The sequence below is a fragment of the Phalaenopsis equestris genome, unplaced genomic scaffold (genome assembly GCF_001263595.1).
Source record: "Phalaenopsis equestris unplaced genomic scaffold, ASM126359v1 Scaffold001102, whole genome shotgun sequence".
NCBI classification, from domain to species: Eukaryota; Viridiplantae; Streptophyta; class Magnoliopsida; order Asparagales; family Orchidaceae; genus Phalaenopsis; species Phalaenopsis equestris.
The window spans coordinates 180,067-192,649 of record NW_018165541.1 but is presented as its reverse complement, the minus strand read 5'-3'; the positions used below and the strand labels follow the sequence as shown (position 1 = coordinate 192,649).

General features: G+C 42.1%; 1 protein-coding gene across 1 annotated transcript; it reads right to left on the bottom strand.

Moving 5' to 3' along the window:
* Nucleotides 1–10,076: 10,076 nt before the first annotated feature.
* Nucleotides 10,077–12,122, bottom strand: LOC110033160 (dual specificity protein kinase pyk3-like; the record flags this gene model as incomplete). The annotated part of the gene is made up of 2 exons (XM_020737052.1): nucleotides 11,913–12,122; nucleotides 10,077–11,834 (listed from the first exon to the last, which is right to left on the bottom strand). A coding segment is annotated over exon 2 (1,755 nt), but the record flags the coding sequence as incomplete, so codon positions are not given.
* Between the last annotated feature and the right edge of the window lie 461 nt (nucleotides 12,123–12,583).

Here is a 12,583-nt window from a genome sequence, read left to right as displayed (position 1 = left end):
GCCTTCTTGTAGGATGGGAAGGGAGGATGTCTTGATTTTCGTTCGTTCGTCTGCTCGTCGCCTCATGATTTCTTCAGATCTCCTTTGCTTGCCATCGTTGCTTCTTCCATTTAGGCTTCGTCGTCTTCTTCGTGTTAATGAGACGACCGGAAGGGTTAGGAACATCAATGATGTTACCATCAAGATGCGTCATCTTGGCGGTGTTCTTCGTGTAATTTTATCTGCCAAGTTCTACAATACGACGCTCCCAGTGGACACGCTTGCAAAGAAGTATGTTGATCTCGTCATTGAGATCACGGAGGAGATGCTCGTCAAGGCCCTCGGTCTGGATCTCAGCCGTTTTGACACCAATCTCTCGGAGAATTTCACTGCACCATCGGTCGGCATCGACGAGATCGCGACACTCTGAGGTGAGTTATGGACGACTCTCCTTGGGCTTGCGCTTCTCCTCGTTCTTCATAGCAATGAAGCGATTGAGCATCGACTGTGCCTTCTCTCTACTTCCTCACCTCCTATCACTTCGTTCCGGTATGCTTCATCCTCCTGCGTTGGCTTCGGCCCGGTATGCTTTTTCTCAATTTCTTCAACACTCTTGGGCTTCAGCACTCTTAATCTTCGGCACTCTCAGGCTTCAGTCTCTCGGGCTTCGACACTCAAGCTTCGGCCTCTTGGGCTTCGGTTCTTTTGAGCTTTGGCACTTTTGGGCTTCGGCATTTTTAGGCTTCGACACCCTTGGGCTTTGGCCCTCTTGGGCTTTGGCACTCTCAGGCTTCGGCTTTTCGGGCTCAGGCATTTTTTGTTTTCGGCTTTTTTGGACTTCGACATTTTTAGGCTTCGGCACTCTTAGACTTCGGCCCTCCTGAGCTTCAGCACTCTCAAGTTTCGGCCTTTCGGACTTCGTCATTTTCAGGCTTCGGCACTTTTGGGCTTCGGCATTTTTGGGTTTCAGCATTTTTAGGCTTCGACATTTTTAGGCTTCAGCATTTTTAGGCTTCGGTATTTTTTGACTTCGGCACCTTCGACACTCTAAGAATTCGGTATTTTTCAGGTTTCGGCACTCTGAGCCTTGAGAATTTTTTGTCCTAGCAGTGTTATCATTTTCTTGTTAGCAAATTGATGTTTCCTGATCAGTCAGCATCAATTTGAGGAGAAATGTCAATCAGGAAGGACATAAATTAGGCAGCTAAATTAGGAATTTTTTATAATTAGAAGCTTCCTTATTTCCAATATCTTTATTCTAATTTATTTCCATTTTAGCTGAATATTTAAATTAGGAATATGTATTATTAAGTTACCTAAAATGGATTATATGCACTTTATTTTGTACCTAAAATAGATTGTAAGATTTTTATTTAATGGATTGAAAGCAAAGGGAAAAGACAATCGAGCCTATTCAGTATTCAGCCTATTTGTATCAAGATTTTGACATCAGGACGGGTAAGCCACGATTGATGAAGAAGGCTATGATTGTAGCAAACCATTGACGAGGAGAGTATTTTAGGCCATATAATGCTTTCTTAAGCAAGCAAACATGGTTTGGGAAGTGCGGATTTTTGAAGCCGGGCGATTGTTGCATGTAGATGGTCTCATCGAGTTGACCATGGAGAAATGCATTGGCGTAGAATGACCAATTTTTGTTGAAAGCTACAGTGAAGAGAGTACAAGTGTAACCATCTTAGCGACGGGGCTAAACATCTCATAATAGTTGATCCCAAATTCTTGTTTGTAATCCTGAGCGGTCAGTCTAGCTTTATACCGAGCAAGTGTACCATCGGCGTGAACCTTTGTGCAGTAAGTCCATCGACAACCAAGAATTAGGTGATTTGGGGGCGGTAGAACTAGTTCCCAAGTACCTTGGGATTGAAGGGCGTGAAATTCTTCGTTCATTCCCTTGCGCCAGTGCGCTGATTTGACGGCTTGAGTATAAGAAAGGGATCCGAGCTAGGTTGAAGTTGGTGGGAAAGGATGACTTTCTGGATGGATTTCAGTTTTCCAATTTTTGCTCTAGTTTGCATTGGATGTGGAATGTGTTGGAATTGAGTGGGTGTTAGCTTGATTGGGGGGAGGGGTTGTTGGGGTGGTGGTACGTGAGAAATTTGAGTAGGGAGGATGTTTCTCAAAAATGTTTTGGGATGGTACAAGTTATGGTGAGCGGAGCTAGTAGGAGTGGGTTGGAGGTTGGGAAGCTTGGGGTAGGGGGTGTTGTGATGGTGGATTTGAATGGAAAGTTGTTTTCAACAAATATCACATGTTGAGATATGATTATGGTGTCCGAAAGAGGATTGTAGCATTTGAAGCCTTCGTGGGTGGTAGGGTGGTGGTACGTGAGAAATTGGAGTAGGGAGGATGGTTCTCAAAATGTTTTGGGATGGTACAACTTATGGTGGGCGGAGCTAGTAGGAGTGGGTTGGAGGTTGGGAAGCTTGGGGTAAGCGGTGTTGTGATGGTGGATTTACATGGAAAGTTGTTTTCAACAAACATCACATGTTGAGATATGATTATGATGTCCGAATGAGGATTGTAGCATTTGAAGCCTTTGTGTTCTAAAGAGTAGATAAGGAAAGCACATGGAGATGAACGTTGTACTAGTTTGTGTGAAGCCAGAGGTTGAAGCTAAGGGTAGCAACAGCAGCAGGAAGGTGAGAGTATGTTGGTGGATGTTTGTAGAGTTTTTCATATGGAGATTTTGAGCCATTGGCTTTGGAGGGCATGCGATTTATGAGGCAGAGGGTTGTATGTAGTGCTTCTACCTAGAATTTTAGCGAGAATGAATGTGTCATGAGGGAGTGTACGAGCAGTTTCAATTAGGTGGTGGTGTTTCCATTCAGATCGTTCTGTTCGGGAGTGTAGGGGCAGGAAAATTGGTGCAGAATACCATGTTTGGATCAGAATTCGCTAAGAATGGTGCTCTTGTATTTGCCTCCACCATCTAAGCGAATAATTTTTATGAGTTCGAAATTGCGTGTTAATGATTTTAATGAATGATATGCATTTTTGAATGATTTATGTCTCATCAAGAATAGCCAATAAAATTTTGAATATGCATCCACAAACACAATATAATAGAAATAAATTTTGTAAGATGGGATTGGGGAAGGACCCCATACATCAGAGTGTGTAAGTTGAAACGGTAGAGAACCATGTAACGAAACAGGAGGAAACAATAATTTGTAACTCTTGTTGCAATTACAACTTTCACATTTTGATACTTTTGTTGGAATTGCAAGTGAGGGATTAGCTATTGATATACGGGTAAGTGTGTCTCAGTGAGGATAGCCAAGACGCCTATGCCATATGGTTGATGCTGGAGTGGAGGCGACGAGAGCTTGAGGTGATGCATCATAAAGTTGTGGAAGGTTCATGGCTTGAATAGGATACAACCTGTTGAGAAATTTAGGGCAAAGAAAAATGAAAATCGACACAAATCCAGAACACACAGAGATTTAATGAGGTTTGGCAAAGATGTCTACGTCCTCGGGAGCAGAGCGGTGTGTCACGGACAAAAAGTCTCACATCGACTAGGTGTAGGGCCGGAAAACAGTATGTAAGTCCAGGGCTGCCCACCACCCCGAAGAGCTCTTTTGGGAGGTGTCAAGTGGTATTAGAGCAGATTACTGTCTGTCAGATGTGTGGACTCTCCATGATCCAATGAGACTCTCAGTGGAGCCGATTCATGACGAGGGCGTCACGCGATTGGGTGGAGGAGAATGTCACGGACAAAAAGTCCCACATTGGCTAGGTGTAGGGCCGAAAAGCAGTATTTAAGTCCTGGGCTACCCACCACCCCGAAGAGCTCTTTTGGGAGGTGACAGGTGGCTTTCTTTCTCTACTAGAAAAAAGGTTACAGGATACAGAATAGAATCACCTAGATTTACAAGTAGACATATATATAACCCTAGAGAAAACCCTGGAGTACAACATGTAATTCCCAAATTACCCCTGTACCATACCATGGAGTGTTACCTCCGCATCCCCAACCCACAAGATCGCGTGGTTTGTTCGTGGATCAAGAATATAGAAACCATTTGAGTTGAATAAGATAGAGATGATATTATTATTGGTTAGTTTATGCCGAAAGAAGGTTACGAGATAAGGATGGGGAATGCGAAATTTGAGGAAGGACAAGCTTACTGTTCGGGGTAGGTAGTATACCGTCACCATTATTTTCAACAGGAATTGATTGGTCGTTTCCAAAAATCACTTGTGCAGCTCCAGTGGCAGGAGTGACGGAATTCAGGTAGTTGAGATCGGAGGTGAGATGAGTAGTGGCACCGGAGCAGAGAACCCATGTAGAGGTAGAAGTTTGGAGGGCGTGCTTTTGAGGAGTATACTCCAAATTTTGACGCATTGCGACATAATGACCGACCTTATTGCAAATTCGGCATATGACGGAGGATTTCGGTTGAGGGCGACTACCTTCAAGCATGGGATTGAACGATGGGTTGTTTCTTCCTCTACCACTGACATTATTGGAGTAGTGACCTCGGGTGGCCATGAGTGCGAATTGGGAGTTGGGTGATTGTCTATCTTGGTATATTGTTTGCTTGATTTATCTCTTCGCTACACCATAGTGAGTACAAGTTGTCCAAGTCCATTGGCTGTAATTGAGTGCGAATGGCTGTTTTGAATGACTGGTAGTTTGTTGGCAGCCCTTTGAGTGTATATAAAAGTATATCTTCCTGATCAAGTTGCCTCCAGCAGCTGAGATGTTATCAACCAATGTCTTGATCGTTGCTAGGTACTGCGTCATGGATTGGTTATTCATTGATAAGTTGTGTAGCTCAATTTTAAGCTGGGACAAGCGCGATCGATTAGTTGGCTGTAATCCCTTTGTGATGGTTGTTCACACTTCTGCTGTGGTTGATAGATGTAGGATATATGGGAGGATGGCAGATGATATAATGGAATATAGTGCTTCCGTGAGCTTCTGGTCCACCAATATCCAGTCAAAGTGAAGGGGATTGAGAGTTAAGTTGTCGCTTCCGGAGGTGATGAACTTGGGTGGGCATGGAATACTTCAATCTAGGCAGCCCATAAACCCAATTGCAGAAAATATCTTGAGAAGTTAAGCTTTCAACAAGGGATAGTTCTCAGCAGACAGCTGTGTATGGGCAATATTATTAATATTGCTCATCAGAAATTTAAGATTGGGAGGGATACTTCGAGTAAGTACACTTTCTGTGGAAGAGTTACATCGTGTTTCTGAAGTTTGAGAAGTTTCCATTGTTTCGAACTGGAAGTAACAGCAATAAACGAAGAGAGTTTGAATGACAGGAGCGGATCACTGCTCTGATACCATAAGAAACTAGGAAAGATTACAGGAAGGACAAAAACAGAGAGAAGAAGAACAGGTATTCCATGCAAAAGCTAGCCTCAGTTGGCTGGGATTTCGATTACATTACATTAAACACAACCTTCCCATTACAGGTGTTATACATATCTAATAGTGAGGATTATAGAGAAACATAATTGCCTGATGCCATTGCATGAGTTAGTTACAAATACATGATTACCATACACTGGAGAGAGTGGCAAGGGAAGTGGTGGTACTGCTGCCATTTCAGAAAGAACGCCTGAGCTCGTTACTGAAGATGGGAACCTGGTATAATAAAGTGCCAAAATGGTCCCAAGACTGTTACATGAGAGCATTTTCGTCCCACAGTTATGAAAGTGCTAAATTAGTTCCCATACTTGTTTAATAAGGGCTAAAATAGTTCTCACCGGAGACTATCTCAGCTTGTATTGAAAACGTCTGGGTCAAAATTGATATTTTTATAAACCATGGGCCTAAAATAGCCTCCATGCAAAGAGAAAACAGACCATTTTTTCACTTCTCTCTATAAGAGTGAGACTAACAAGTTGGTAATTTTCACATTACTCAATTTAACAATCATTGTAACAACTCGTTTATCTTTGCAATTTAGGAATGGTAATCTAATTTATTATGTTTCTGAAAGCCACTTGTGTTGTGAAAAAAAGACAGCAATAAAGTAAAAATTTGAATGAGAAAATTTGCAAACATAAAAGAAACAAGCAGCCACACAAATTTTTGTGATTCTGCAAATTGTCTATGTCTACGGAGCTACAAAAGATTTTATTATTTTGAGGATTACACCCGCCGATCGCCTCGACAAATACAAAATCATTCTCTCTCTCTTCCTCTCTCTCTCCTCCTTTTTCTCTCCTCTCTTCTCTTTCCTAACCGAGAGCTATAGGGCAATAGAATTAAAAGGAGCTCAGCTATCTGCGATGCCTTTGCTTCTTCCGTAAACCAACACCTGAAGTAGAGGTCATTAGGCAGAGTTGGGCCACCGAATCTTCTTCCTGGATGCAACACGCCAAAGCAACCAAGAAAGGGAGAGCACCTTGCGAAACCCTTTTTCTGCTTCTATTCTTGCTCACGCCCGCAACCTAGCCGAAAGGTCCAATTAAAGGAGGAAGCTCCAGAGCAATTCACAAAAATAGAGAAATTTAATTTGCTCCCTGCTGTCACGGAAGCCACTTTCCGTTTTTGCCATAAAAGGGACGCTAGAGAGAGCATGCTGAGAGATTTAGGTGGCAAGGCAATAATATAGGCAAGAATTACAAAAGGAAAAACAATATAGAAGGAATTATATTAGAAGCAATTTAATTACCTTTCATAGATGTCGAAACTACCAAAACAGAAGCAAAGTGGACCGGGCTCCACATAACTCAACAATTCTCTCACTTAGAGAATGGGACATTGGCTTTACTATTCACTGACTATACCGTTCATTTCCTTCAAACAAGATATCCTTCATCTCTGCAACTCAAAACCCCTGTTTTCAAACTAGAAGAATAACTGAAGCTGTGCACAACTTCAGTTTCTCAAGAGTAATACCCTTAGTTGACATAACAGTATTAAAATAGATTTGTACCTCCAAGCTTTTTCTTGGGTTACTCATAAATCTGCTTACAACTCCCGTTACATGGGCAATATCCTATCGCTGCTAAAAGTCTTTTTGAACAAGTTTATTCTTGTACCTAGTACTGTCATCAAGCTCAGTCTTCACCCAGTACACCAACTTATTGTGCAATGTCTTCTTCCTTGATGGAAGTTCTGTCAGCTTCCATGTCTGATTTCTCAGCAGGTCCATCTCCTCTTTCATGATCAGCTCTCACTTACTCGAATTTTCATCTTACAAGGTTTTCTCATACCTTTGTGGTTCTCCACCATCTGTCAGCAAAATATAGTTCAAGTTAGGTGAGTAATGCTGAGGAGAATGTCTATCCCTACTGACCTGCGAACTGTAGCTATAGGAGTGGACGGCTCTAAAACTGACAACGGAACAATAGGAATTGCTGTCTCTGACCCACTCTCCTCATCACTTCCATCACTGTCCTGCACTGTGACCTTTGATAGATCAACAAATCGTAACTTTGTACTGTGGTCATCAATGAATGTGGCATAGTAACAAGAGTCTCCAAGAGATGCCACTGGAGAAGGTCCCCACACATCTGTGTGTACAAGATCTAGTTTTCCTGCCTTTGGCGTTCTGTCACTTTTCAGGAAAATGACCTTCTTTTGCTTTCTCATAATGCAATTCTCACACATGCTGAGATAAACTAACTTCAACTCTGGTAGCTTGCCTTTAGACTGAAGTCCTTTCATGCACCTCTGACTCATGTGACCAATACTGCATGCCACAAATCTATCGTGTTTTCTGCAGTGGTAGTATCAATATTGTTAATCAAACCAATAGTCATATACAGCGTATCAGTCTTCTTGCCCCGAGTCAGTACCAGTGTTTTTTTAGTAACCTGTCAGGAGCTATCTGAGAACACTACTGTATGTCCACACTCATCGAGCTGCCCAACTGAAATGAGATTTTTCTTCAACTCAGAAATTTGTCTGACCTTTTGCAAAGTCTATTTGATCTTATTGGGAAGTGTTATGCCAATGTCTCTCATCCTCACCACGTTCAGAGCTTCTCCATCAGCCAGATATATCTTCTCAAAGTCACCTGCAATATATTTTCGCATTAACTCACGGTAGGAAGATGTATGGAAAGAAGCCCTTGAATCCAATATCCAATCATCAACAAAACTATCAACTGTCAATAATAGTGTATCATGCACTTATTCAGTTACAACATTAGCGCTATCATTCTCTGTCTTAATTTTTGCAGTTACTTTTTATCTGGTCATCTTTGCCATAATTTTAGCAAGTTGTCTACTGACCAGACCTTGACTTGTTTTACCTTTGCGTTTTGACTTTGATCTTCCTCTGTTTGAGTTTCTGTTCTATGATCTCACTCTTGAATCAACATTCAGTGTCGAACTCGAACACAAGATCTCGCTAGAATCTTTCCTGCGCACCTCCTCAGCCAAAATCAAATCACGAATATCATCATATTTTAGCTTAAAATTATCTGCAGAATTGCTAATTTCCATCTTCATGGCTTCCCAGCTATTTGGCAATGAAGCCAACAATATCAGTGCACGTGCTCATCTTCAAATTCAATTTCCACAAATGATAATTAATTTGTGATAGTATTGAAATCATTCAGATGTTATGCAACAGATGTACATTCTATCACCTTTAAGTTGAATAAATTTTTCATCAAGTGCATCTTATTATTAACCGATGGCTTTTCATAATACCTGATAACACAATCATAAGATTTGCAGTAGTTTTTTCCTTGATGACGTTGTGGGCAATGAATCTCAACAGGGTTAATTGAACAATCCCCAGAACATGTCGATTCAACAGATTTCAATTAGTTTCATCCATATTCTCCGGTCACTTTCCTAGGAACGAAAGATGAAGTTTATTCCCATAGAGATAGTCTTCGATCTACATCCTCCAGTAACCAAAATTTGTGTCATCAAATTTCTCGATCCCTGATGTCATCACTTCATCCTCAGCCCTCGTTCTTCCTCTAATCGGAACCAAGACTCTGATACCATTGTTGTGAAAAAACGACGGCAATAAAGAAAAAATTGGAATGAGAAAATTCGCAAACAGAAAAGAACGGCGGAACAAGCAGACATATAGATTTAAGTGGTTCGCCAAATTGCCAAGGTCCACGAAGCTGTAGAGGATTTTATTACTTTGATGACTATACCTGTCGATCGCCTCGATGATTACAGAATCATTCTGTCTCTCTTCCTCTTCCTCTCCTCTCTCCTAATAAAGAGCTACAAGACAGAAGAATTAAAAGAAGCTCAGTTGCCTGCAATGCTTTTGCTTCTTATGTAAACCAACGCCTGAAGTAGAGGACATTAGGAAGAGCTGGGCCACCGAATCTTCTTCCCAGAAGCAACACGCCGAAGCAACCAAGAAGGGCAGAGCACCTTGCGTTCTGCTTCTATCCTTGCTCACGCCTGCAGCCTAGCCAAAAGGTCCAATTAAAGGAGGAAGCCCAAGAGCAATTCACACAAATAGAGAAATTTAATTTCTTCCCCGCTGTCACGGAAGCCACTTTCCTTTTTCTCCATAACAGGGAGGCGGGAGATAGCATGTGCAGAGATGCAGGAGGCATGGCAATAATAAAGGCAAGAATTACAAAAGTCAAAACAATATAGAAGGAATTATATTAGAAGCAATTTAATTAACTTCCATAGATGCTGAAATTGCCAAAATAGGAGCGAAGTGGACCAGGCTCCACATAACTCAACAACTTATAGACATGGGAGGAAAATTTTCTTTGTTTCCATGAAGGAGCAATTAAACATGGAGCTCTTTAAGTTATTTTAAGTTAGAAAAGATGTTTTAGAACAATGGCAAAATTTTGCAGATTCATCATTTTAATTTCAACAAGCCCCTTTAAACCCTCTCAAACATAAGGTTTTCAGTATGTAGAACACAATTTCTATCTGCATGCAACCACATGTGCAGTTACCAAAGAAATTAAGCATTCCAAAAGATGAATCAAACTTTTACCTATCTGCTTGCTGGTCTGCAGTTTTGTCTGTGGCTTTATCTCAACCTTTCTAAACAGAGCCTTCTTGGGGCCGTTGGAGATTACATTGCCAGCTGATTTTACAGAACCAGAGCTAGACGAAGTATGAGAAAGTGACAATGCATCCTCCTGAATCACAGCAGGATGACTCTCTGCAGGAATTCGATTCTCCTCGCCACTGAATGATGTTTCACTGCCTGAATCAGAATTCTTCTCCTTAAGATTTACAGAGTTCCTCTCCCTCTCAGTTACCCGATAAGCATACATCTCAAAAGGAATATCATATACCTGCGACATTTCTCGCCTTTCCCAGCCCTCAAATTTCTTTGACAGGTTCATCTCTATGTCAAAGTAATCCAATGGAGGTGAAAACTGGCCTGGCTGTCCAGTCTCGGGATTCATGATTAAGAAATTCTTGATGTATCGAAGCATCCTGCAAATTGAAGAGAAGCTCGGTCTCTGATTCGGGTCAGCATGCCAACATTTTTTTGTCAAATTTGAGAGAAACTTTGGCGATGGAAAGGGGAAGAGAGGCCTCTCCCCTAACTTTATGTTTCTGCTCATCTTGTCACCCTGGAGATGTCCTTCCTCAAATGGAACTTTACCAGTAAGAAGCTCAAAACATGTCATCCCAAAACTATACACATCTGCCTTTTCAGTATACTTTTTCACATTCCCTGCTTCAAGTTGGTGTTCTTGATCTGATAGAACTTCTGGCGCATACCAAATGCAGGGATCTGTGTCAGTCATAGGAGTCGAAGGAACTCTTGCTGCAGACTGTCCCAATCCGGCAATCTTTACATGAACATAAGCATCAGATGATGAACTGTTTTTCGTCTTCAGGAGAATATTTGAGGGTTTCAGGTCACCATGATAGATTTTTTTAGAGTGCAGATACTCCATTCCTCGTGCTATTTGAAGCATGATATTAACAGTATGAGAGAGCGGAAAGGGAACCTTTCTCCTCGCACAGAAAATCTCTTTGATGTAACTAGATAGGTCCTTGTCCATAAGCTCCATCACCATGAACCATTCTTTCTCCTCATCAGAGAAGCAGTACAGGTAATGTAACACATTTGGGTGAGTGAGAGAAGACAAAAGCGAAATCTCTGGCATCAACTGTTCCACATTACAAAAAACGTGCTTTAGAGCAAAACTGACCCCGAACCATTGAATCTCCTTGAGATGACTGCTCCTGCCTATCCTCCGTCTGAACTGGTAATCCGGCGAGCCTGTAAGCGTGGAGATTGGAAGTATCTTTCCCCTAGGGAACTTCAATAGCTCAGCCAACCGATTCTCCTGTTTTGACATAGAGCTTCTCAAATCATCAATGGTTTCCGATAAAAGCCATTTATCCTCCTTAGCGACAACATCAATTCTCCTGCACATTTCTTGTGAAACAAGGTAAAGTTTTCCGAACCTATGCAGGAAAAGCTTGGGTTCCATCCACTCCTTCGCATACTTTTTGTTGAATATCACATTCTTTCTATGAATGTCCTCGTGAAAGTCACCGGTCACCTCGCCGATGTTCTCGATGGCTTCGAGGATCACAGGTATGGAGCAGAGGAGATTATGCAAATGATGCTCGACGCAGTCGGCGGATTGGGTGAGAAAGACGCTTCTTCCACACCAGTCTTTGGGCTCTAAGCATTGGCGAATGTAGTGCTCGCCTTCACGGAAGACACGATAGAGCTCCTTCAGCGAATGTTCAAGGGGCTTCCATTTCGTCTGCTTCTCGTCAAGCCGGAGATTTTGCCGCATCTTGTCGGAGACGATGGCAAAAGCAGCCTCGAAAGCATCTAATAGGAGTTGACACTGCCGTGGGTTTATGCGAATCTCTTCGCGGAAGACCATCAGGGCTCGGATGCTCCCAAGCACCTCTCCAATATGCTGAAAGTGTTCCATGCCCTGATTAATTTAGAACAATTCGATCAAAATTTCAACTATTTGCCATAGATTGATGATCGATTACGTTTGTAAACTTACCCAAACGAGATCGGCGAGCTCGGTGGGCAGATACGCTCGGACAGAGCTGCAAGCGGAGGTTTTGATTCGAGGAAAGCCTTGATGAGGATGAGGGCGAAGGAGAAGCAGTCTGCGAGAAATCGGATCCGAGTCTCTCCCACCTGGCGGACTTTTTCATGGGAGGAGAAACGCCGTGAGGGTTTGATTTGGACGAAGCAGTTAGTTTTTCCATTAGCATCTCCTAAAGTATTCTGAACAGAATAATACCCGCGCAACATTTATAGAAGTACCGGTATGCCCTTCTCCGCAGCGGTTCAACGGTTCGAAAGCCGCCCTGGACGTAGTAGGGAAACCCGCATTACTGCTGCAAATGAAACTTGCCTATTTATTCATTTATTATTATTTTTTATTTTAATTCATTTAAATTTACGGAAGATCATGGACATAGGTTAGTTGCCACGTGGCTGATTTTGCTGGTCAATTTTTGGTGGACCGAAACTGGTTTCCTTCTACATTAGTCGGTTGAGTTGTGGGCCCATGTTCGGTTATCTTGGATGACCAAAATCACCTCCCATGTGAGAGAGAGAGAGAGAGAGAGAGAGAGAGAGAGAGAGAGGGTGCTACTCCGTATTCTCAAAAATTATTATCTCCAGATAATGCATTTAAGTACATAAGTCCATTCAAATACATCA